At 44.7% G+C, this 26,415-nt stretch overlaps 1 protein-coding gene across 5 annotated transcripts in view; it reads right to left on the minus strand.

Moving 5' to 3' along the window:
• KCNIP3 (potassium voltage-gated channel interacting protein 3) overlaps positions 1 to 26,415 on the minus strand; it is a 246,861-nt gene that overhangs the window by 43,070 nt on the left and 177,376 nt on the right. For all 5 annotated transcript variants that reach the window (XM_063932044.1, XM_063932043.1, XM_063932042.1 and 2 more), the window contains one exon: positions 5,293 to 5,417. In XM_063932044.1, coding sequence (XP_063788114.1) covers positions 5,293 to 5,417 — 125 coding nt within the window. The remainder of the gene's footprint in view (positions 1 to 5,292; positions 5,418 to 26,415) is intronic.

The raw sequence follows: 26,415 nt of genomic DNA on the forward strand, positions 1-26,415 counted from the left end.
AACAGACTGAAGAATATTTTTAGTTCGTTAATAATTAATATATGTCTATTATGTTCTAGTTTTGAATATATTTCCGATCTATTCTGTTTAGGTGAAGCATATTTTTATTTACATGGGCATAAATGTACAAGTATATATATGTGTGTGTGTATACATATCTCTGTTTAAAGATGTATTTACATAATTACATCATTTCTATGGGGGTCATTCAGAGTTGTTCGCTCGTTATTTTTTTCTCGCAACGGAGTGATTAGTCGCTAATGCACATGCGCAATGTCCGCAGTGCGACTGCGCCAAGTAAATTTGCTATGCAGTTAGGTATTTTACTCACGGCATTACAAGGTTTTTTCTTCTTTCTGGTGATCGTAATGTGATTGACAGAAAGTGGGTGTTTCTGGGCGGAAACTGGCCGTTTTATGGGTGTGTGCGAAAAAACGCTACCGTTTCTGGGAAAAACGCGGGAGTGGCTGGAGAAACGGAGGAGTGTCTAGGCGAACGCTGGGTGTGTTTGTGACGTCAAACCAGGAACGAAACTGACTGAACTGATCGCAGATGCCGAGTAAGTGTGGAGCTACTCAGAAACTGCTAAGAAGTGTCTATTCGCAATTTTGCTAATCTTTCGTTCGCAATTTGATAAGCTAAGATTCACTCCCAGTAGGCGGCGGCTTAGCGTGTGCAAAGCTGCTAAAAGCAGCTTGCGAGCGAACAACTCGGAATGAGGGCCTATGTTCTAATATTATAATAATCAACTTTTTTTATAGGTATACTCAATTAATAAGTAGTCGTCTAGATATATTCCCAATATATAATCTAAAATATTTATAAGCTAATCATATCGGGCAGTGATGGATGCAAGACACTATGTGAACTATTAATACAAAACATTAGAACAGATTGATTTCAATTTTGTTTAAATTATTTATTTGTTTTTGGAATATAGAGGGTTAAGGTCCCACCACCCTCTTTCTTCTGTTTTCGTTTTAAAGCTCTAATTATTGTTTAATTAATCTAAAAATTATAATTCATTGTTTTATTTTATGACCAGAGAATATAATTTCATTGACTCAATGTTCCTCTATCTATTTATGTATTATAGATAAAGGTTACAGACCGTAAATACGTTTATTTTAAATTATTTGAATACTAATATTATTAAATGATCCTTTGAATTCTAATTAACACACTAGATTTCATTCAAGTAATTAGTTGGGTATAAATGACACAGCTCTCAACAGGAAGGTATTCGTCTTGAGGAAGTCTCCGTTGCTAGGAGACGAAACGCGTTGACGCCCCTTTCATTTGGCTGAGTTCTTTTGAATGAACATCTACACAGCACGGACCAGCTCTCTACTTTTAAAATCCCCGCACTCCGCTTGTTACTTATACTACAGCCGCCAGACCTAATCCAGCTCACTTCTCATAGTGTGGTAAGATTACTACAACTACACGGCATAGCTGTCTCTGGGAACTATCTTCATAAGCCGGACATTTACGGACCTCCGCTGTGAGGTCGAGACAGCGCCGGCTAACTGCGGCCATACAGCTATTTACCACTATTCATTTGACAAACATCCCGTCTGTGACTGACGACTCTCGCACCAGCAATTTCAAAACATCAGCGGGGCCGCTCCACATCTATTACTAGAGGCAACATTTATATTACTCTTATTCACCACGTGCAATTGCACAGGACCCTGCAGCATTATCCAGGAACCAGCACGGTGGTAACTATTACGACTTGTATGCCTCAAGTAACTTTTAGCTATTGCGGAGTAATACCATTTAATATCACACTGGGACGCCAGTTTTTTTGTTGGTAATTAACAATTTAGAGAGAGCTTTGTCCTCGTTTGAATTCATATTCAGTTTTATTGCATGCTGTCATAACCAGCACATTTTTGATATAGTTGTATTATTACTCTCTAATGTGCATATAAGAAGTTGCAACATATGTTTTTTTTTTTTTTTACCTGTTTTCATGTATCCGTTGCTTCTTTAGCTGTGTATCTGTCTGATTTAATATTTTGATAAAAATATCTGCTATTTAAAATGAGTTGCATTGAGTCAATTAATCACCCTGCTAGACTGCACTTAATCAACTAATTAATCTAATACAAGTGATTCTTGGAGCGCAGAGCATTCTTTTTCTTTTGTTCTACATTAAAACCTATTTCAGTCTAACCAGCTGTTTTTGCTCAGCAGCTCCATAGTCTAACATTTATTGTTTGGAATATCCTCATTGAATAATTTTACCACTATATATAGCGCCAGGTTATGGTATCCGTTCTGACAAAAGAATATGGGGGAAAAAATCTGCACTCTCTGATTTATAGACTAATTAAGTGAAATGAATCACTCACATGAACCCCAATAGTATTTTAGTTTAATGTATGTAAATTTTGGGGGTGCTACACCTAAGACAACCAATTAGTAACATATGTTAGAGAGAAAGAGAATGGGGTTGTACTGGTAAGGTGCACAAAGAAAGATTATAATTAAAATATAACTTTTATTATGTCATTAAGAGCCGTAAATTAATCAGCAAAGCGAAATATATGGTTAAAATGACAGATAGAATTAAGAAAGATCAAGTGCTCTAAGATAGAAAAGTGATAAGATTTAAAATATGTCCACTCCGATGAATACAGAAACTACCTAGATCCGTTAGGTGTACCTATAAATGAGTAGTAGAGCCACAATTGGTGGTTAACTTTCAGCTCCTAGTGTCCTTTATAGTATAAATATTGTTATTCTAAGTCAAATACTCCAGCATATGCTAACTACAACTCCCAGTGTACTCTGTGCTGTGGGTGTTGTTGTGAACTATTATTCTGAGTCACATACTCTAACATACACAGCTTACATATGTTCAGAAAAACCATTTAAAGTACAAATTCAAGTGTCCTGAATCAGCTATCTAATTAGCCTGGGTATTTGCTCCTAGTGTTTGCACAGCTGTGTCAATAGCCACTGTGACAGTCTCCTACATAATGGGAACCAAAATATGCAGGGGATATCATACCTACATATTTGTCATGTATATCACTATTGCCACTACTACCCCTCCTTATCAGAATTGGATTATATCTGGATGGGATTAATTAAACCTATCTGCTCATATTGTAATATGCAAGCAAAAGTGGGCACCTTCACTTATGTCCAAAACACCAATTGTAGGTGATTCTGGAATAGTACCTAGTGTACCTCACTTAGGAGATGTAATAAATTCACGTGTCACACTTGCTATATGTGACAACAATGTATCCACTAGGATTCATTGATAAACTTCGGTCAAATAGTGTCCTGCATTCTTAGAGTTAAATATACTATCATTGAGGGAAGTGTTTGGAGTAGATAGAATTATTGTATAGTTCTATTGCAAGTCATATTTATACTATCCAATGCCATATCCTCAATATGATAGCCTCCCGTGGATACAAATCAATGAATAGATGGAAATTTAACAGGTGTTCATGGCTAATATGATATATAGTTAATGGTACACATTCAATTGGTAATAGTATGTTGATTAGAGAATATGGGGCTATGAGACACAAGGGTAAATATGTTTGTACTGGCATATATTTATATCAACTCGGGTATTCCCGTATTTATCGTCTAGCAATATATCAACCTTCTGTGTATGTGTTGGCACAAGATTAATTCAGGACACCAGAGACTATGAGAGTGAATATACTGCAACGACACCTAGTGAGTCGGCATTTGTCCGATTAACGGGCATTCCAACCCCCATACTCACTGAGAGGAAACAGGCTGTGGAACACAGAGGTATGTTGCCACGGTATGTGTTCAATTAGCATATATTAAGACGGACATTCCCGTATTGCCGTGTAGCAGGGTTCCAACCTTCTATGCATATGCTAGGCAAAGAAATAATTTTGACACTGGAGATTAGAGAGGTGAGCATGCTGCAGCGGCACCTAGTGAATCGGCATTTGTCCGATTAACGGGCATTCCCGTTTGCTGTGCAGCAGTGCAGCCCCCGTGATGTTAACAACTGGGTAGTTAAGGTAAGAGCATCGGAGCGGAGAGGAAAGCCATGTTATGGTCGACAGTCATTAGGTCGACCACTCAAGTCGACCTTTTCATATGTCGACCTTTCATGTGTCGACCATTTTCATGTGTCGACCATGTGTCCATGTCGACCATGTCAATGTCGACCAATAATGGTCAACCTAATGACTGTCGACCATAACATGGTCGACCATTCATACCGGAACCCCAGGTTATACAGTTTTAGATTATTCTCTAACTGTTTTCACACAATGGGGGAATGATGACTCAAACGCAGGTGTCACGACTGCTTCGGGTGTATGTCACAATGGCTCCAGCTTCTTAAGCTGGCTATGCACCAGGTCAATATCGTGTACAAGTACACGATTTCGACGCCTCGTACACTGCATCATGTGCACATCCTGCATGTTTTGGGTATGATTACGATGCGATGCGTGGTCCTGCGGGTAGAATGTTGCATCCTCAGATCATACGTGCAGCCCATATTATCTGCCGTAATTGTACGCACATTGGGGTAGATGTATTAACCTGGAGAAGGCATAAGGAAGTGATAAACCAGTGATAAAGCAGTGTTAAGTGCAAGGTGATAAAGGCACCAGCCAATCAGATCCTAACTATTAATTTACATATGGGAGCTGGTTGGCTGGTGTGTTTATCACCTTGCATTTATCACTAGTTTATCACTTCCTTATGCCTTCTCCAGGTTAATACATCTGCCCCATTGTACTTTATTTTATGCACATACAAATACATCGTACAAATTTGAATGGCATTTCCCTGGACCTTTTTATTTATTTTTGTGAGGCACACAATCAGTCGTTTAATGATGGGTCGTTAGCACAGTGTGTGTCACTCGTGTTATCCGGGACTGCCAGGGAGCTGCCAGGAGGCTGAAGGGAAATCGTGATATGACTCGCATCGGATGCGGGTCGTCCTGATGTATGGCCAGCTTTACTTCCAGCATCCATGCTGCGTGACCAAGGGTTACACCGATGTACGCCCTATGGTGCATCTTTGTGAGCAAATTCTCAGCTGCTATAGTATTGGATAAATCTCTGAACTGTTATGTTGCAAATTTAAAGCTGGTAAACTTAATTGTGACAATAGGCATATCATGGTAATCACAGTATTATAGACACAGCAAGAATAAGTGTAGAACATGACACAGTCAACCAGAGTGGCGTGTCTGCCATAATGTGTCTTACATGTCTGGCACCAGTATAAGGTTACGGCACAATGAGTGGGCACAATGCTCACATTTTTAAATCCTCTGTATAAGGACTGAAGCTCCTTCTTTGTGAATTTGGTGACAGCCTGGAGCTGCTCCAGTCCCTCTGGCTGGTGACGCACTGTCGATAGTTCCAATTCACTGTCACTGCTATCTGCAAAACAGGATTACACAGTCACATCCTAAGCAGTGTACTGGCAACGCTGGCCACTTGTAAGAGCCATAGTACCAAGTATCATGAATTATATCAAGTAGTTAAAGATCTATTATTCCTGCTATTGTTCCAAATAACACTATGGGGTAGATGTATCAAACCTTGGAAGAAGATAAAGTACCAACCAATCAGCTCCTAACTGTCATTTTACAGGTTTGTATTTGAAAAAATTACAGAAGCTAATTGGTTGGTACTTTATCACTCCCCAAGGTTTGATACATCTCCCCCTGTCTAATTATTCCCTATAACTCACTATTATTTTTCTTCTCTCATGAAATCTTCAGATAATCAGGTTCTGTCATGTTTTAAAGTTTCCGATAACAACATTATACAATTATTATTTATCTCTGAGGAACATTATACCATTATAATTTGTATTATTTTTTACACGATCAAGTCACATTATTATGACTACCTCATAGATTTGACGTTGGCAGCGTGTAGCCCATGAAGTACATCACATGTCGTGCGGTGGCTTGGTAGGTATATCAGGTGTGCGACAGGCCTTCTGCACACATATCACTCGACTCATTGCTGTCATGGGTAAAAGGGGCGATTTATCCGAGTTGCAAAAAGGGACGATTATCGGCTTTCAGGCCAAGGGTGTCAGTATTTCTGAAGCAGCGCAGTGTGTGAACTGTTCGCGTGCTGCTGTGATGAAGGTGTATCATGACTGGACATATGGCACCATTGCGAATAATTGACGTGAAAACTACGGAGCACCACGTGCCATTTACAGTATGTGAGAGGTGAACGTCCGCTATGAAGGTGTGTGAGGACCAACCGACACGCTACAGTGGAGCAGCTCACCATCAAAATGAACCTGGGTGGTACCAGTTGTGTCTCTAAAATGACAGTTCAGCCTGTCTACTGCTGTCTGTGCTGCGGTTACTCTGGCTATTAGCGGGTGGTCATAATAATGTGACTCGACCATGCATTTGTGTCATTTCAGTTAGCATTATTGCTCAAAATATACACGTTTTCCTAATGATCCCAAGTGATTATATGAGAACTCAGCAATTACTATGTATAACGTTAGAACGGGTGTAGTATGTTATGCCGGCAGTCGGGCTCCCGGCAGCCAGCATACCGGCGCCGGAATCCCGACCGCCGGCATACCGACAGCTGGGTGAGTGCAAATGAGCCCCTTGCGGGCTCGCTGCGGGCACGGTGGCGCTATCTTTTCTCCCTCCAGGGGGGTCGTGGACCCCCAAGAGGGAGAAAAGCTGTCAGTATGCCGGCGGTCGGGATTCCGGTGCCAATATGCTGGTCGTCGGGAGCCCGGCCGTCGGCAAACTGAAGACCACCCCTCAGAACTTGTCATTTGTATATAGATTATTTACATGAGCTCACACATATATTCGGATCACTTGTTTACTATTGTCACAAACACAGCAATGTAAATCTTAAAACAACAAATTCAGACAGAAATCTTTTGCATATTCATAAAACGTAAGGTTCTGCGTGTGATACAGAGCCAGCACTGTGGTGACCAGCCTGGGAACTGGTTTTCACTGTTTCCACCCCACTTGCACTGTTACAGGGGGAATCAGCCTCAGCTGTTTAGCCCTGGGGTTACTGTAGTTAAATAAGCGGAAGGGGGAATTGGTTGAATTTTGGGCATTTAAAAATCTCTTTAGTGGCCTATATATCTTTGATGGGGATGCGGTCAATTTACCTACAATCAAAATCCCGACGGTCAAAATCCCGACAACCGTTGACCGACGGTCAAAATCATGAAAAGGTCTAAATACCGACATTTAAAATGTCGACGGATCAAAAAGTCGACATGAGTTTTTCATGATTTTTTAATTGAAACCGACTTGTTCATACTTTACCATCCCAGTGGACCTGGAGGGGGAATATAATATTGTGCCTGAAGAATGGCGAGCGCAGCAGTATAAGATCTGCGTCTCTCATCTACACTCATTACTCGCTCCCACTCACGATTGCAGAACTTTCTTCGGGCTGCACCCACTCTGTGGAATGCCCTACCACGCACAATAAGACTCTCCTCTAGTCTCCAAACCTTCAAGCGTTCCCTGAAAACTCACCTCCTCAGGCAAGCGTATAAAATTCCAGAACCACCCACATAACTTTCATAAACCTTCCTATCAAACTGCATCCACTCTGCACAGTCCACACATATCCTCACATGTCTTCTCATCCTTCCTCTCGACCCCGGTTCATCATTGCTGTATGACCACATCATACAGCCCACCAAGGACCTTTGCAATCTGGTGGACAACTATGCAGTAGATAACACCTATCCTTGTGTATACATACCTACTGTGTTTCCCTATAGATTGTAAGCTTGCGAGCAGGGCCTTCCTACCTCTATGACTGTTTGTTATTACCCAATTATGTTGTATCATTGTTATTTCCAATTGTAAAGCGCAACGGAATTGTATATGTGGATGGCCCAGGGGGCGTGGTGGTGTGATTGTGTAACGGCGGGTCCAGTGACATATCTGTCAGTCATGTACCCAGCCTTATAAAAGGTTTTGTATTCAAATTAAACTTAATAGCGTATTCGTTTTTTGCTACCAAAACAAATGTTAACAAACATTTCTTGTACTTATGACCTGGATGGGTGTGAGTGTACTGGGGTGCATGTATGACTGACATAAGCCTGGCACATACTGTATATTACGGGCACAGTTCCATTCTTCCCATTGTAATATTACTTCAAGTTACTTTCCTCCAGAACCTTTGCTGTTATTACATGCTCTTCCCAATAGCTCTGTACATACGGACTTACAGCAGCTCAGAGCTCTTTCCCTTTGGTAGATCTATGGTGCCTGGGTGGATTACTGTGCTGTAGTCATGATATTTGATTACCTCTATTTTATTTTTTTCTAGACCTTTTGCTGTTTTTTTCCTTTTATATTATCTAACCATATTCCCAAACTCTGCAGCCTCAGTGCATTTGTTCTACTGAGCATTGATTATAGTGAATATAATGAGTCTGTGAATATAAGATTTCCTTGAAGAAGTCGATATTCTTGTTTTCAGTAGGCCAGTGCTGTCGTCATGTGTTGGGATTGCCCGCGCTGTGATAATCCAGATATCATCAGTCTGACTGCAGTGTCATCTTTCAGCGCACTCTCCTCTACTTTCCTGCAAATCCTAACCCCCCTACTAAATATAGACCCAGCTGCAGACAAGGCTTTGGTATACGCAGTACACTCAGGACCTGGACAGAGTTTCCTTTGTAAAATGACGCATTGTTAGGGGAGGCGTTCTTATTGGGGGATACCCTCTAAGTGTTTAACTCTTTCCTTACCGCATACCATGTCACTTAGGCAGTGTTTGCAGAGGAAGTTAGAATTGCACAGCAATCTGTTTCTGCTCTAGAACCTGCACAATGTAACCAGAGATGCTGACATGTTCCTAATGGAACTGAAATGTTATTAAGTGAGCCAGGTTTCTGGTATGGTGCAAAGTGTACCTTAAGATTCTGATCTAGGTTAGCTTTGGTTGTATAGCATACAGTTTGTTATGAAGTTAGGGGATGCTGTGTTAAAAGTGAAAGAGAGAAATGTCTAGTGCATTGGTTACCAAACTTAGTCCTAAAGGTTGCCAAACAGTCCAGGTTTTAAGGATATCTATGCTTAGGCAAAGATGACTTAATAGTCCCTCAGTCAGTTTGATTATGCCATCTGTGCACCAACATGGATATTCCTAAAACCTGGACTGTTGGGGTAGCTTGAGAACCGCGTTAAAGAGCCGCTGAACTAGTATGTGAGGCTGATCCCAATTCCAATGTTTTGCGTGTGTAAAGGAAGAATATTCCACACATCATAAATCGTTAATTGAAGCTGGACAAAGAAAAACTCCAGTGTAATAATAGGAAATTACAGGCAGCCAGCAATGCAGTAAAATATATAGTGGTGGTTTGTGGAATGACCTTTAACGAGCAGAATGCTTAGTGCAGGCATGTCCAAACTGCGGCCCTCCAGCTGTTGTGAAACTACATATCCCAGCATGCCCTGACACAGTTTTGCTGTCAAAAAATACTAAAGCTGTGTCAGGGCATGCTGGGATGTGTAGTTTCTCAACAGCTGGAGGGCCGCAGTTTGGACATGCCTGGCTTAGTGCATTAAGAATAACCTGGACCGATAGAGTTAAATTCCATTGTAAAAGAAAGACAATTAAACCAATCAAACAATAAAAAAACATTAATTAAACGATGTACCTTAATGGCTCTGGCAGTTAGTGTGTTGCATTGTTATGGTTTCATGGGGGTCATGCCCAGTTGGCAACATACTATAGCATATTTCCAACAAACGTCTTTTAAACTATTCAGGATCATGTTCAGTAATTAAGGTTGTTAAATGACCTGGATTAATTAATATTAAAACTTCAAAGGTGACATCTCTGATTTAATTATATCTTGGCTGTCAGTATCTGTACTGTCTTTATGTAATGAGCTCCTCTCCTGTGGCCATTGTTTAGCCTCTGAGTGTTGTGTGTAGGCTTCTTACTGTAAGTAGGGGGACAGAAAATGGGGAATACATTTACTATCCTCTGGCTGAATTGTAATAACCAGTGTAACATTAGCTCCCAGAAAGCATTGCACATTATGATATTTACTTACATGGATTGAAAACAATATACAGTATAACTCCATAATAAATAAATGAAAACACTGTTCACGGGCTGCACAGGAAATAATGATTTATCCCCATGAGGGGTAAGTTTAGTAATGCAAGCACTGAAGAGTGGGTGACCTCTCTTCTTCAGGTGTGCAGTTACCACCCCTGAAATATCTGAGCTTTGGTAAAATGGTGCAAGGTGAGTAGATTCAATAGGAGCAGGTTGTGCAATCAGCCCCTCCCCCTTGAGCCAAGAGCCTGTGTGCACCACACTCCATTATAGATACATCAGTGACCTGTGTGCAGCAGTTGGTGAATGTTTCCATGTATGATTTTAAGAGTAATTTGTCTAATAGCGTGTTCTTGACTAAGACAGAGGGGTCTATTTGCTAAGCCTTAGGGTGAGATGTATTTACATACATCGCCGCCACTCGCAGCGATGTTGATCGAATATGTACTAACATATGCGATCAACATCGCAATGCGGTGACGGAGGCCCCCCGCGATACCTGTGAGGTGGTGTGCGGGGTTCTCCATCACCTCCCTGGGCTCTCCCTCTCCTCAGCTGCCGGGAAGCAGGCAGCAGGCTGTCCTGGGCGCCTCCTCCTCCCACCTGCAGCCGGAAGGACCTCCGGCTGCGTTGCTGGGGGGATGAGGAGTTTACCTTCCGGGTCCAGGCACCGACGATAAGAAGCCCATAGGCTTCTATGGGCTATCGCTATCCAAAGATGGCAATACCCTCAGCAATGAAAACCCGGCGGCTGGGTCTTAGTACATATGAAAATGCGGTAAAATCCCAGAAAACGGGGGTTTTACCGCATTTTCTCTTTAGTACATCCCGCCCTTAGAGAGAGATAAAGTGGACGGACATAAAGTACCAGCCAATCAACTCCTAACTGCCACGTAACAGACTGTGGGCCAGATGTACTAAGCTTTGAAATGTTATAAATTGCACAGTGATAAAGGCTCTCATTCCGAGTTGTTCGCTCGCTAGCTGCTTTTAGCAGCCGTGCAAACGCTAAGCCGCCGCCCTCTGGGAGTGTATCTTAGCTTAGCAGACGTGCGAACGAAAGGATCGCAGCGCTGCTACAAAAAAAGATTGTGCAGTTTCAGAGTAGCTGCAGACCTACTCCTAGCTTGCGATCTTCCTGTTTTGACGTCACGAACACGCTCTGCGTTCGGCCAGCCACGCCTACGTTTCCCCAGCCACTCCTGCGTTTTTATCTGACACTCCTGCGTTTTTACACACACTCCCCGAAAACGGTCGGTTACCTCCCAGAAAACCCACTTCCTGTCAATCAATCTGCGGCCAGCAGTGCGACTGAAAAGCGTCACTAGCTCTTGTGTGAAACTGCATCGGCTTTTGTGAAAGTACGTCGCACGTGTGCATCAGGGACGTGCAGTCAGGGGAGGCAGGGGAGGCAGTGCCTCCCCTGTGATTAATTAGTAAAAGAGTAGATTAATTAGTAAAAGAATACATAGAAGATACTTATGACACATATTCTATGTCATAAGTATCTTCCTTATGTAATGGCATATTTTTTGGGGGGGTGAAATTACTTTGGGAGGCACTGTTAGCAGTGCCTCCCATACAGAATAGGAACGGGGAGAGAGCGGGGGGCGGAGCCTAGCATCGGGCTGTAAAAGCCCATTGAAATACAATGGCAAAGCGGCACTGAAAAAAGTGCCTCGCTGACAGGGACACCACCCCCATGTCAGCGAGGCAGCTGTGATTGGACTGCGGATCCAGCACTGGATCCGCTGTCCAATCACCAAGACGCGACGGGAGGCAGAAGTTGGGAGGGGAGCAGCAGCAGCGGTGGGTCTGCAGTGACTGCTGCTCTCCCCTGTTATGCTCCGCTGGCCCCGTCCCCCCCTCCCGCACATAGGCACCTGACAGCTGCCAGAGTCCGGCGGCTCCGTCCTCCCCTCCCGCTGACTGCTTGTACTGTGTGCGGCTCTCTCCGGGCGGCTGGTCCGTCCGCAGACAACAGCAGCAGGTATGTGTTTTCTCTCTCTCTCTCTCTCTCTCTCTCTCTCTCCTTTTCCCCCCCTCTGTAACTCCTTATTTTCATTCACTTTTACAGGTCCCACTGTTGGATTCTACTGGACGTGATTCTCGGCGTGGGATGTAGTTAAGTAATCTCTCATTTTTACAGGTCCGCTATAGGATTCTACTGGACAAGTGGACGTGATTCTCGGCGTGGGATGTAGGTAAGTATGTGTGAGTGTGTACGTGTGTTATAATAAAATTTTACTTTCACGGTGTGTGTGTTGTGTTTTTATTTGGGTATTTTTGTTGTTGTAGAACTACAAGTACCAGCGAGCCCGTTATTTCCCCGAATGCTGGTACTTGAGGTTCTCCAAGTACCAGCAAGCGGGGGAGGCTTTCTGGGCCTTGTAGTTCCACGACAAAAAACAATATTCTTTTTTTAACACTCATGACTATCAGCCTGGCACCCACCGCCCAGGGGTGCTGGGGACAGCCTCGGGCTTCACCCCTGGCCCTTGGGTGCCTGGAGGGGGGGGACCCCTCAGTGGCAAACGCAGGATTTGCATGGGGGGGTTTCCAGAACTGGGCGGAGCCAATCACGGGGGTGGGGACTGAGGTGACCCAGTATATGCTGGGTCCGTAAAACTAGTGTGTGTGTGTGTGTGTGTGTATATATATATACATATATATATATATATATATATATATATATATACACACAGGTTGAGTATCCCATATCCATATATTCCGAAATACGGAATATTCCGAAATACGGACTTTTTTGAGTGAGAGTGAGATAGTGAAATCTTTGTTTTTTAATGGCTCAATGTACACAAACTTTGTTTAATACACAAAGTTATTAATAATATTGTATTACATGACCTTCAGGCTGTGTGTATAAGGTGTATATGAAACATAATTGAATTGTGTGAATGTAGACACACTTTGTTTAATGCACAAAGTTATAAAAAATATTGGCAAAAATGACCTTCAGGCTGTGTGTATAAGGTGTATATGTAACATAAATGCATTCTGTGCTTAGATTTAGGTCCCATCACCATGATATCTCATTATGGTATCTAATTATTCCAAAATACGGAAAAATCCGTTATCCAAAATACCTCTGGTCCCAAGCGTTTTGGATAAGGGATACTCAACCTGTATATATATCTCTACACACACATACATATATATATATATATATATATATATATACACATACACATACACACACACATACATATACATGGGTGGTCTTCAGTATGCCGGCGGTTGGGCTCCCGGCGACCAGCATACCGGCGCCGGGAGCCTGACCGCCGGCATACCGACACTTATTCTCCCTCGTGGGGGTCCACGACCCCCCTGGAGGGAGAATAGAATAGTGTGGCGCGTGTAGCACACTGTTGGAAAGCCGGCGGTTGGAAAGCCGGTATCACGCAGGATGTCCCTTCCAAAAAACCCTCCCCAAACAGCACATGACGCAAAGAAAAAAAGAGGCGCAATGAGGTAGCTGTGTGAGTAAGATTAGCGACCCTAGTGGCCGACACAAACACCGGGCACATCTAGGAGTGGCACTGCAGTGTCACGCAGGATGTCCCTTCCAAAAAACCCTCCCCAAACAGCACATGACGCAAAGAAAAAAAGAGGCGCAATGAGGTAGCTGTGTGAGTAAGATTAGCGACCCTAGTGGCCGACACAAACACCGGGCCCATCTAGGAGTGGCACTGCAGTGTCACGCAGGATGTCCCTTCCAAAAAACCCTCCCCAATCAGCACATGATGCAAAGAAAAAGAAAAGAAAAAAGAGGTGCAAGATGGAATTATCCTTGGGCCCTCCCACCCACCCTTATGTTGTATAAACAAAACAGGACATGCACACTTTAACCAACCCATCATTTCAGTGACAGGGTCTGCCACACGACTGTGACTGATATGACGGGTTGGTTTGGACCCCCCCCAAAAAAGAAGCAATTAATCTCTCCTTGCACAAACTGGCTCTACAGAGGCAAGATGTCCACCTCATCTTCACCCTCCGATATATCACCGTGTACATCCCCCTCCTCACAGATTATCAATTCGTCCCCACTGGAATCCACCATCTCAGCTCCCTGTGTACTTTGTGGAGGCAATTGCTGCTGGTCAATGTCTCCGCGGAGGAATTGATTATAATTCATTTTAATGAACATCATCTTCTCCACATTTTCTGGATGTAACCTCGTACGCCGATTGCTGACAAGGTGAGCGGCGGCACTAAACACTCTTTCAGAGTACACACTTGTGGGAGGGCAACTTAGGTAGAATAAAGCCAGTTTGTGCAAGGGCCTCCAAATTGCCTCTTTTTCCTGCCAGTATAAGTACGGACTGTGTGACGTGCCTACTTGGATGCGGTCACTCATATAATCCTCCACCATTCTATCAATGTTGAGAGAATCATATGCAGTGACAGTAGACGACATGTCCGTAATCGTTGTCAGGTCCTTCAGTCCGGACCAGATGTCAGCATCAGCAGTCGCTCCAGACTGCCCTGCATCACCGCCAGCGGGTGGGCTCGGAATTCTGAGCCTTTTCCTCGCACCCCCAGTTGCGGGAGAATGTGAAGGAGGAGATGTTGACAGGTCGCGTTCCGCTTGACTTGACAATTTTGTCACCAGCAGGTCTTTCAACCCCAGCAGACCTGTGTCTGCCGGAAAGAGAGATCCAAGGTAGGCTTTAAATCTAGGATCGAGCACGGTGGCCAAAATGTAGTGCTCTGATTTCAACAGATTGACCACCCGTGAATCCTTGTTAAGCGAATTAAGGGCTGCATCCACAAGTCCCACATGCCTAGCGGAATCGCTCCGTGTTAGCTCCTTCTTCAATGCCTCCAGCTTCTTCTGCAAAAGCCTGATGAGGGGAATGACCTGACTCAGGCTGGCAGTGTCTGAACTGACTTCACGTGTGGCAAGTTCAAAGGGCATCAGAACCTTGCACAACGTTGAAATCATTCTCCACTGCACTTGAGACAGGTGCATTCCATCTCCTATATCGTGCTCAATTGTATAGGCTTGAATGGCCTTTTGCTGCTCCTCCAACCTCTGAAGCATATAGAGGGTTGAATTCCACCTCGTTACCACTTCTTGCTTCAGATGATGGCAGGGCAGGTTCAGTAGTTTTTGGTGGTGCTCCAGTCTTCTGTACGTGGTGCCTGTACGCCGAAAGTGTCCCGCAATTTTTCTGGCCACCGACAGCATCTCTTGCACGCCCCTGTCGTTTTTTAAAAAATTCTGCACCACCAAATTCAAGGTATGTGCAAAACATGGGACGTGCTGGAATTTGCCCATATTTAATGCACACACAATATTGCTGGCGTTGTCCGATGCCACAAATCCACAGGAGAGTCCAATTGGGGTAAGCCATTCCGCGATGATCTTCCTCAGTTGCCGTAAGAGGTTTTCAGCTGTGTGCGTATTCTGGAAAGCGGTGATACAAAGCGTAGCCTGCCTAGGAAAGAGTTGGCGTTTGCGAGATGCTGCTACTGGTGCCGCCGCTGCTGTTCTTGCGGCGGGAGTCCATACATCTACCCAGTGGGCTGTCACAGTCATATAGTCCTGACCCTGCCCTGCTCCACTTGTCCACATGTCCGTGGTTAAGTGGACATTGGGTACAACTGCATTTTTTAGGACACTGGTGAGTCTTTTTCTGACGTCCGTGTACATTCTCGGTATCGCCTGCCTAGAGAAGTGGAACCTAGATGGTATTTGGTAACGGGGGCACACTGCCTCAATAAATTGTCTAGTTCCCTGTGAACTAACGGCGGATACCGGACGCACGTCTAACACCAACATAGTTGTCAAGGACTCAGTTATCCGCTTTGCAGTAGGATGACTGCTGTGATATTTCATCTTCCTCGCAAAGGACTGTTGAACAGTCAATTGCTTACTGGAAGTAGTACAAGTGGGCTTACGACTTCCCCTCTGGGATGACCATCGACTCCCAGCGGCAACAACAGCAGCGCCAGCAGCAGTAGGCGTTACACGCAAGGATGCATCGGAGGAATCCCAGGCAGGAGAGGACTCGTCAGACTTGCCAGTGACATGGCCTGCAGGACTATTGGCATTCCTGGGGAAGGAGGAAATTGACACTGAGGGAGTTGGTGGGGTGGTTTGCGTGAGCTTGGTTACAAGAGGAAGGGATTTACTGGTCAGTGGACTGCTTCCGCTGTCACCCAAAGTTTTTGAACTTGTCACTGACTTATTATGAATGCGCTGCAGGTGACGTATAAGGGAGGATGTTCCGAGGTGGTTAACGTCCTTACCCCTACTTATTACAGCTTGACAAAGGGAACACACGGCTTGACACCTGTTGTCCGCATTTCTGGTGAAATACCTCCACACCGAAGAGCTGATTTTTTTGGTATTTTCACCTGGCATGTCAACGGCCATATTCCTCCCACGGACAACAGGTGTCTCCCCGGGTGCCTGACTTAAACAAACCACCTCACCATCAGAATCCTCCTGGTCAATTTCCTCCCCAGCGCCAGCAACACCCATATCCTCCTCATCCTGGTGTACTTCAACACTGACATCTTCAATCTGACTATCAGGAACTGGACTGCGGGTGCTCCTTCCAGCACTTGCAGGGGGCGTGCAAATGGTGGAAGGCGCATGCTCTTCACGTCCAGTGTTGGGAAGGTCAGGCATCGCAACCGACACAATTGGACTCTCCTTGTGGATTTGGGATTTCAAAGAACGCACAGTTCTTTGCGGTGCTTTTGCCAGCTTGAGTCTTTTCAGTTTTCTAGCGAGAGGCTGAGTGCTTCCATCCTCATGTGAAGCTGAACCACTAGCCATGAACATAGGCCAGGGCCTCAGCCGTTCCTTGCCACTCCGTGTGGTAAATGGCATATTGGCAAGTTTACGCTTCTCCTCCGACAATTTTATTTTAGGTTTTGGAGTCCTTTTTTTTCTGATATTTGGTGTTTTGGATTTGACATGCTCTGTACTATGACATTGGGCATCGGCCTTGGCAGACGACGTTGCTGGCATTTCATCGTCTCGGCCATGACTAGTGGCAGCAGCTTCAGCACGAGGTGGAAGTGGATCTTGATCTTTCCCTAATTTTGGAACCTCAACTTTTTTGTTCTCCATATTTTATAGGCAGAACTAAAAGGCACCTCAGGTAAACAATGGAGATGGATGGATTGGATACTAGTATACAATTATGGACGGACTGCCACGGTTAGGTGGTATAAAAAAACCACGGTTAGGTGGTATATAATACAATTATGGATGGACGGACTGCCTGCCGAGTGCCGACACAGAGGTAGCCACAGCCGTGAACTACCGCACTGTACACTGGTTGATAAAGAGATAGTAGTATACTCGTAACAACTAGTATGACGACGGTATAAAGAATGAAAAAAAAAACACGGTTAGGTGGTATATATTATAATACAATTATGGATGGACGGACTGCCTGCCGAGTGCCGACACAGAGGTAGCCACAGCCGTGAACTACCGCACTGTACTGTGTCTGCTGCTAATATAGACTGGTTGATAAAGAGATAGTATACAATACTACTAATATACTGGTGGTCAGGCACTGGTCACCACTAGTCACACTGGCAGTGGCACTCCTGCAGCAAAAGTGTGCACTGTTTAATTTTAATATAATATTATTTATCATGTACTCCTGGCTCCTGCTATAACAACCTGCAGTGCTCCCCAGTCTCCCCCACAATTATAAGCTTTATATACAATACATTGATGTGCAGCACACTGGGCTGAGCAGTGCACACAGACTGAGTCACTGTGTGACTGTGTATCGTTTTTTTCAGGCAGAGAACGGATATATTAAATAAAACAAACAACTGCACTGTCTCTGGTGGTCACTGGTCACTGTGGTCGTCAGTCACTAAACTCTGTCTGCACTCTCTTCTAATCTACAGTATCACAGCAATCTCTCTCTCTCTCTCTCTTCTAAATCTAATCTAAATGGAGAGGACGCCAGCCACGTCCTCTCCCTATGAATCTCAATGCACGTGTGAAAATGGCGGCGACGCGTGGCTCCTTATATAGAATCCGAGTCTCGCGAGAATCCGACAGCGTCATGATGACGTTCGGGCGCGCTCGGGTTAACCGAGCAAGGCGGGAAGATCCGAGTCGCTCGGACCCGTGAAAAAAAAAGTGAAGTTCGTGCGGGTTCGGATTCAAAGAAACCGAACCCGCTCATCTCTAATATACATGTGTATATATGTGGGCACATGGATATATATGTACTATAATTAAAATAAAGTAAACTTTTATTGCACTTGCAAGTGCCACCAGGAAGACAGCAGGCTGCAGAGGATGCTAGACAGTCATTAATAATACTCATGCAGCTTAAAAAAAAAAAAAATTTTTTTTTTTTTTTTTTTTTTTTTTAGTGGAGGGGGTTTCTGGGTACTCGGAAACCCCCCCTGGGTGCGCCACTGACCCCTTGTTTTAAGGGGTCCCCACTCCTCCAGGGAACCCCGGCCAGGGGTGACTAGTTGGGGGGGTAATGCCACGGCCGCAGGGACCTACGTAAATGTGTCCCCCGGCTGTGGCATTATGTCCCTGGCTAGTGGAGCCCAGTGCTGGTTTTAAAAATACGGGGGACCCCTACATCTTTTGTCCCCCGTATTTTTGGAACCAGGACCGGACTAAGAGCCCGGTGCTGGTTGTCTAAATACGGGGAACCCCTGTCCAATTTTTCCCCAGTATTTAAACAACCAGGACCGGCTCAAAGAGCACGAGGCTGGTTATACTTAGGAGGGGGGACCTCACGCATTTTTTTTTTTTTACATTTTTTAACCCATTCAGACCCTTCTCCATTAAGTTAATGGAAGCCCTGGACAACAGAATTGCATTTATGTCCTCCTCCCACTCCCTTCCCAGTACCAAACACTCATTTTTTTTCTATAAAAATTTACAATATATCACAAGTATGAGAGGCAGGCAGGCAGCGGGCATTGGCTGCATCGGAGTGAGATGCAAATTAGTGGCGGAGGGATGGGTCAGTTTATGGTGGCCGAGTTTGTAAGCCGGTGGCGGTGGCAGCGGGCATCGACTCAGGGGCAGTAGCGGGCATTGGCTCGGTGGCGGTAGGGGTCATCGGCAGATTCGGCGGACATTATGGCTGTAGTGCCTCACCAGCCACTGACCTCACCGCACGCCACTGGTGTGCATTGAGCCACATACGCGCCGATTTTTAGCCTGATCACTGTGCTGCGAACGACGGCAGCTAACGATCAACTCGGAATGACCACCAAAGTACCAACCAACCAGCTCCTGTCATTTTAAAAACCCAGCCTGTAACATGGCAGTTAGGAGCTGATTGGCTTTTACTTTATCGTCATTAAATTATTTTCAAGGCTTAGTACATCTTCCCCTGTGTTTAAAAAATGACAGTTAGGAGCTAGCTGGTTGGTACTTTATCTCCATCCACTTTATCTCTCTCCAAGGCTTAGTAACTATACCCTAGACTAGAGAATATTAGTTGTGAGTGTGTTCAATTTCTGAAATATCTATGTAGATTGTATTGGTTAAACACTACAAATATTAACCTTTCCTGCACTGATTTAGGGGGCGATTCAATTAGCCGTGCTTGTTCTCCGGGGGCTACTGAAGCCAGCAGTATCAGGAATTTTCCACATGAGCCGTCTTTGCGGCTGCGATCACGAAAACTGGGTTTTTTTTTATATCACACTGTAGAAACAAAGCATAATTTAATTAGCCAAGGAAAAAATAGCGATAAATAAAATTGCGGTAAAGTCCTGTTTTTACAGCGTGAAACTTTTTTGGGCCAGAGACAAGGGGCCTAATTCAGACCTGATCGTAGCAGCAAATTTGTTAGCAGTTGGGCAAAACCATGGCCCTCATTCCGAGTCGTTCGCTCGGTATTTTTCATCGCATCGCAATGAAAATCCGCTTAGTACGCATGCGCAATATTCGCACTGCGACAAGTAATTTAACAATGAAGATAGTATTTTTACTCACGGCTTTTTCATCGCTCCGGCGATCGTAATGTGATTGACAGGAAATGGGTGTTACTGGGCGGAAACACGGCGTTTTATGGGCGTGTGGATAAAAACGCTACCGTTTCCGGAAAAAACGCAGGAGTGGCTGACGATACGGGGGAGTGTCTGAGTGAACGCTGGGTGTGTTTGTGACGTCAAACCAGGAACGACAAGCACTGAACTGATCGCACAGGCAGAGTAAGGTTGAAGTTACTCAGAAACTGCAAAGTAGTTTGTAATCGCAATATTGCGAATACATCGGTCGCAATTTTAAGAAGCTAAGATTCACTCCCAGTAGGCGTAGGCTTAGCGTGTGTAACTCTGCTAAATTCGCCTTGCGACCGATCAACTCGGAATGAGGGCCCATGTGCACTGCAGGGGGGTGGGGGGGAGAGGGCAGATATAACATGTGCAGAGAGAGTTAGATTTGAGCGGGTTATATTTAGTGATGTGCACCGGAAATTTTTCGGGTTTTGTGTTTTGGTTTTGTATTCGGTTCCGCGGCCGTGTTTTGGATTCGGACGCGTTTTGGCAAAACCTCCCTGAAAATTTTTTGTCGGATTCGGGTGTGTTTTGGATTCGGGTGTTTTTTACAAAAACCCCTCAAAAACAGCTTAAATCATAGAATTTGGGGGTCATTTTGATCCCATAGTATTATTAACCTCAATAACCATAATTTACACTCATTTTCAGTCTATTCTGAACACCTCACAATATTATTTTTAGTCCTAAAATTTGCACCAAGGACGCTGGATGGCTAAGCTAAGCGACCCAAGTGGCCGACACAAACACCTGGCCCATCTAGGAGTGGCACTGCAGTGTCAGCCAGGATGGCACTTCAAAAAAATAGTCCCCAAACAGCACATGATGCAAAGAAAAAAAGAGGCGCACCAAGGTCGCTGTGTGACTAAGCTAAGCGACACAAGTGGCCGGCACAAACACCTGGCCCATCTAGGAGTGGCACTGCAGTGTCAGGCAGGGTGGCACTTAAAAAAAATAGTCCCCAAACAGCACATGATGCAAAGAAAAAAAGAGGCGCACCAAGGTCGCTGTGTGACTAAGCTAAGCGACACAAGTGGCCGGCACAAACACCTGGCCCATCTAGGAGTGGCACTGCAGTGTCAGGCAGGGTGGCACTTAAAAAAAATAGTCCCCAAACAGTACATGATGCAAAGAAAAAAAGAGGCGCACCAAGGTCGCTGTGTGACTAAGCTAAGCGACACAAGTGGCCGGCACAAACACCTGGCCCATCTAGGAGTGGCACTGCAGTGTCAGGCAGGGTGGCACTTAAAAAAAATAGTCCCCAAACAGCACATGATGCAAAGAAAAAAAGAGGCGCACCAAGGTCGCTGTGTGACTAAGCTAAGCGACACAAGTGGCCGGCACAAACACCTGGCCCATCTAGGAGTGGCACTGCAGTGTCAGGCAGGATGACACTTCAAAAAAATAGTCCCCAAACAGCACATGATGCAAAGAACAAAAGAGGCGCAATGAGGTAGCTGTGTGACTAAGCTAAGCAACCCAAGTGGCCGACACAAACACCTGACCCATCTAGGAGTGGCACTGCAGTGTCAAGCAGGATGGCACTTCAAAAAAATAGTCCCCAAACAGCACATGATGCAAAGAAAAAAAGAGGCGCAATGAGGTAGCTGTGTGACTAAGCTAAGCGACCCAAGTGGCCGACACAAACACCTGGCCCATCTAGGAGTGGCACTGCAGTGTCAGGCAGGATGACACTTCAAAAAAATAGTCCCCAAACAGCACATGATGCAAAGAAAAAAAGAGGCGCACCAAGGTCGCTGTGTGACTAAGCTAAGCGACACAAGTGGCCGACACAAACACCTGGCCCATCTAGGAGTGGCACTGCAGTGTCAGGCAGGATGGCACTTAAAAAAAATTGTCCCCAAACAGCACATGATGCAAAGAAAAAAAGAGGCGCAATGAGGTAGCTGTGTGACTAAGCTAAGCGACCCAAGTGGCCGACACAAACACCTGGCCCATCTAGGAGTGGCACTGCAGTGTCAGGCAGGATGGCACTTCAAAAAAAATAGTCCCCAAACAGCACAGGATGCAAAGAAAAAAAGAGGCGCACCAAGGTCGCTGTGTGACGAAGCTAAGCGACACAAGTGGCCGACACAATTACCTGGCCCATCTAGGAGTGGCACTGCAGTTTTCTAGCGAGAGGATGAGTGCTTCATTCCTCATGTGAATCTGAACCACTAGCCATGAACATAGGCCAGGGCCTCAGCCGTTCCTTGCCACTCCGTGCCGTAAAAGGCATATTGGCAAGTTTACACTTCTCATCAGACGCTTTCAATTTTGATTTTTGGGTCATTTTACTGAACTTTTGTTTTTTGGATTTTACATGCTCTCTACTATGACATTGGGCATCGGCCTTGGCAGACGACGTTGATGGCATTTCATCGTCTCGGACATGACTAGTGGCAGCAGCTTCAGCACGAGGTGGAAGTGGATCTTGATCTTTCCCTATTTTAACCTCCAAATTTTTGTTCTCCATTTTTTAATGTGTGGAATTATATGCCAGTATCAATAGCAATGGCCTACTACTACTATATATACTGCGCACAACTGAAATGCACCACAGGTATGGATGGATAGTATACTTGACGACACAGAGGTAGGTAGAGCAGTGGCCTTCCGTACCGTACTGCTATATATACTGGTGGTCACTGTCAGCAAACTGCAAAACTAAAATGCACCACAGGTATAGAATCTAGATGGATAGTATACTTGATGACACAGAGGTAGGTAGAGCAGTGGCCTTCCGTACCGTACTGCTATATATACTGGTGGTCACTGTCAGCAAACTGCAAAACTAAAATGCACCACAGGTATAGAATCTAGATGGATAGTATACTTGACGACACAGAGGTAGGTAGAGCAGTGGCCTTCCGTACCGTACTGCTATATATACTGGTGGTCACTGTCAGCAAAACTCTGCACTGTACTCCTCCTATATAATACTGCTGGTCCCCAGTCCCCACAATAAAGCAGTGTGAGCACAGATATATGCAGCACACTGAGCACAGATATGGAGTGTTTTTCAGGCAGACAACGTATACTGGTGGTCACTGTCAGCAAAACTCTGCACTGTACTCCTCCTATATAATATACTGGTGGTCCCCAGTCCCCACAATAAAGCAGTGTGAGCACAGATATATGCAGCACACTGAGCACAGATATGGAGTGTTTTTCAGGCAGACAACGTATACTGGTGGTCACTGCCAGCAAAACTCTGCACTGTACTCCTCCTATATAATACTGCTGGTCCCCAGTCCCCACAATAAAGCAGTGTGAGCACAGATATATGCAGCACACTGAGCACAGATATGGAGTGTTTTTCAGGCAGACAACGTATACTGGTGGTCACTGTCAGCAAAACTCTGCACTGTACTCCTCCTATATAATATACTGGTGGTCCCCAGTCCCCACAATAAAGCAGTGTGAGCACAGATATATGCAGCACACTGAGCACAGATATGGAGTGTTTTTCAGGCAGACAACGTATACTGGTGGTCACTGTCAGCAAAACTCTGCACTGTACTCCTCCTATATAATACAGCTGCTCCCCAGTCCCCACAATTAAGCAGTGTGAGCACAGATATATGCAGCCCACTGAGCACAGATATGGAGTGTTTTTCAGGCAGACAACGTATACTGGTGGTCAGTGGTCACTGTCAGCAAAACTTTGCACTGTACTCCTCCTATATAATACAGCTGCTCCCCAGTCCCCACAATTTAAGCAATAAGCACAAATATTTTTGCATCAAGAATTAATTAAGATTAATAAACGGAGAGGACGCCAGCCACGTCCTCTCCCTAACATTTCCAATGCACGAGTGAAAATGGTGGCGACGCGCGGCTGCTTATATAGAATCCGAATCTCGCGAATCTCGCGAGAATCCGACAGCGGGATGATGACGTTCGGGCGCGCTCGGGTTAACCGAGCCATACGGGAGAATCCAAGTATGCCTTAGACCCGTGTAAAATGGGTGAAGTTCGGGGGGGTTCGGTTTCCGAGGAACCGAACCCGCTCATCACTAGTTATATTGTTTCTGTGCAGGGTAAATACTGGCTGCTTTATTTTTACACTGCAATTTAGATTTCAGTTTGAACACATCCCACCCAAATCTAACTCTCTCTGCACATATTATATCTGCACCCCCATGCAGTGCACATGGTTTTGCCCCATCTGCTAACAAATTTGCTACTACGATCAGGCCTGAATTAGGCCCAAGGTCACCTAGATGCTGGTTGATGGGCTGGTATTTTCGAGCCAAAAAGTATGCCAAAGACCTTGAGTTTGCTCTATGTTAGATTGCTGAGTTTATTATAATTATTCTGACTAGCAGTGCTTGGCATTATAGAGTGTGCATTGGCACTATGTTTTCTCTTTCTTTGTGGAACTACAAGTCTTGGCATAATAGCACCTCTTATTATGGGGGTAATTCAGACCTGATCACTGCTGTGCGTTTTCACACAGTGGGCAATCAGATCTGAACTGCGCATGCGTATGCACCGGCGCATCAGACGACTGCACCGGGCATTGGTGCCTAGCGACGGGATGGTGCAAAAAAATCGATCGCAAGGTGATTGACATGAATAGGCCGCTTGTGAGTGGCAACTGACCGTTTTACAGGAGTATCCAAAAAAACACAGGAGGGACCAGGCGTTTTGAGGGAGGGTGTCTGACGTCAGCTACGGCCCCGATCAGCATGAAGCAAATGCAGCCGCTGAGTAAGTCCTGGGCAGTGCAGAGACTTCACAAACTGATGTTTGTGCAGGTCTCCTACAAAAGCGAACACACACCTACACACACCATATACCCTCCTCCTGTAGGCGGTGACTATCTGATTGCAGGGATGCAAAAAATGCACCCTAGCGATCAGGTCTGAATTACCCCCTGTATGTGTCATTTGGGTGTACAGTCCAAAATCCCCCTCCCTCATATTTTCCTAAAGGTGGCCAGATCTACATTTTAAATGCAATTACATTTTTATATACCAAAGCACCACCAGACTTTTTCATGATGCCAAGTCTACTCTGAGGCAGTCTGGCGCATCTAGTCACTGAGCATAGAGAAGAAAACTATTTATTCATTGGGTCATGCCTCTGAGTAAGAGCCTTTGCAGGCCAAAACTAGTTAGGACTCCGGATGACCCGCTACCAACACTAATAAAGATATTGTTCTAACAATGATTCCCAACCTTGGTCCCCAAGGCACACTAACAATCAAGGTTTTATTGATCCCCATGCTTGATAACAGATGGTTAAATCATAATAACTGAGGTACTAATTAATACCCCTTTCTCACTGCCACGGTACTTTGGTCTGAAAGATATATAAGTCATCTGTGCTCAGACATGACTTTCCTTAAACTGTTAGTGTGCCTTGAGGACTGTGATTGGGACCAGCAACTCCTAAATGGGTTCAGTTACAGGAAGTAACACATTTATCTAAAGGTGTTTGATCCCTTCTATGCCCGATTTTGACTATGCGATTTCCCTTGAACTCCCCCAGATAGCACAGATAGTACAGATTTTGGCTATCTGTGCTTGAGATTTTGTCTATATACAATTTTGACTAAGTGCCAATTTTGACTATACTTTGTACTAGATAGTACACTAGATCAGTGGTTCTCAAACTCGGTCCTTAGTACCCCACACAGTGCATGTTTTGCAGGTAACCCAGCAGGTGCACAGGTGAATTAATTACTCACTGACACATTTTAAAAGGTCCAAAGGTGGAGCTAATTATTTCACTTGTGATTTTGTGAGGAAACCTGCAAAACCTGCACCGTGTGGGGTCCTGAGGACCGAGTTTGAGAACCTGTGCACTAGATAGTCAAGATTGACTTGCCTTACGATACCAACCCCGCGGGAGTGCGCATCGGGAACGACTCTGTATCGCAAGCTACCTAACACCTTGAGATATGCACCAACTTCTCATAAGATTTTGACTATATAGTAAAAATCTTACAGATTTATCTCACTGTGTGTACACACCTTAACCTGGATCTGTGCTGTTAAACTTTTTAAACTTTTTTTATCAGCTGCTCTTTTCTGAAAACAAACTTGTATATTAGGTGTTTTAAACAAGCCTTTAAATAGAAGACATACTGTCCACTCTGCCAACATAGGATCTGATTCTGAGTCGCTTGGAAGTCCGAAAGTGAACGCATCTTGCGATGTTTAGCAAAACTGCACAAGCTCTGCACCATTCTACACACTTGACGGAGATTTTCGTGCGCAGGCAGATCTCTGACCATAAAACTGGAGTTTCTTGGTGTCAACTGGGAGGCCACCTTGTG

This window comes from Pseudophryne corroboree, chromosome 6 (assembly GCF_028390025.1).
Source record: "Pseudophryne corroboree isolate aPseCor3 chromosome 6, aPseCor3.hap2, whole genome shotgun sequence".
Classification (NCBI taxonomy): domain Eukaryota; kingdom Metazoa; phylum Chordata; class Amphibia; order Anura; family Myobatrachidae; genus Pseudophryne; species Pseudophryne corroboree.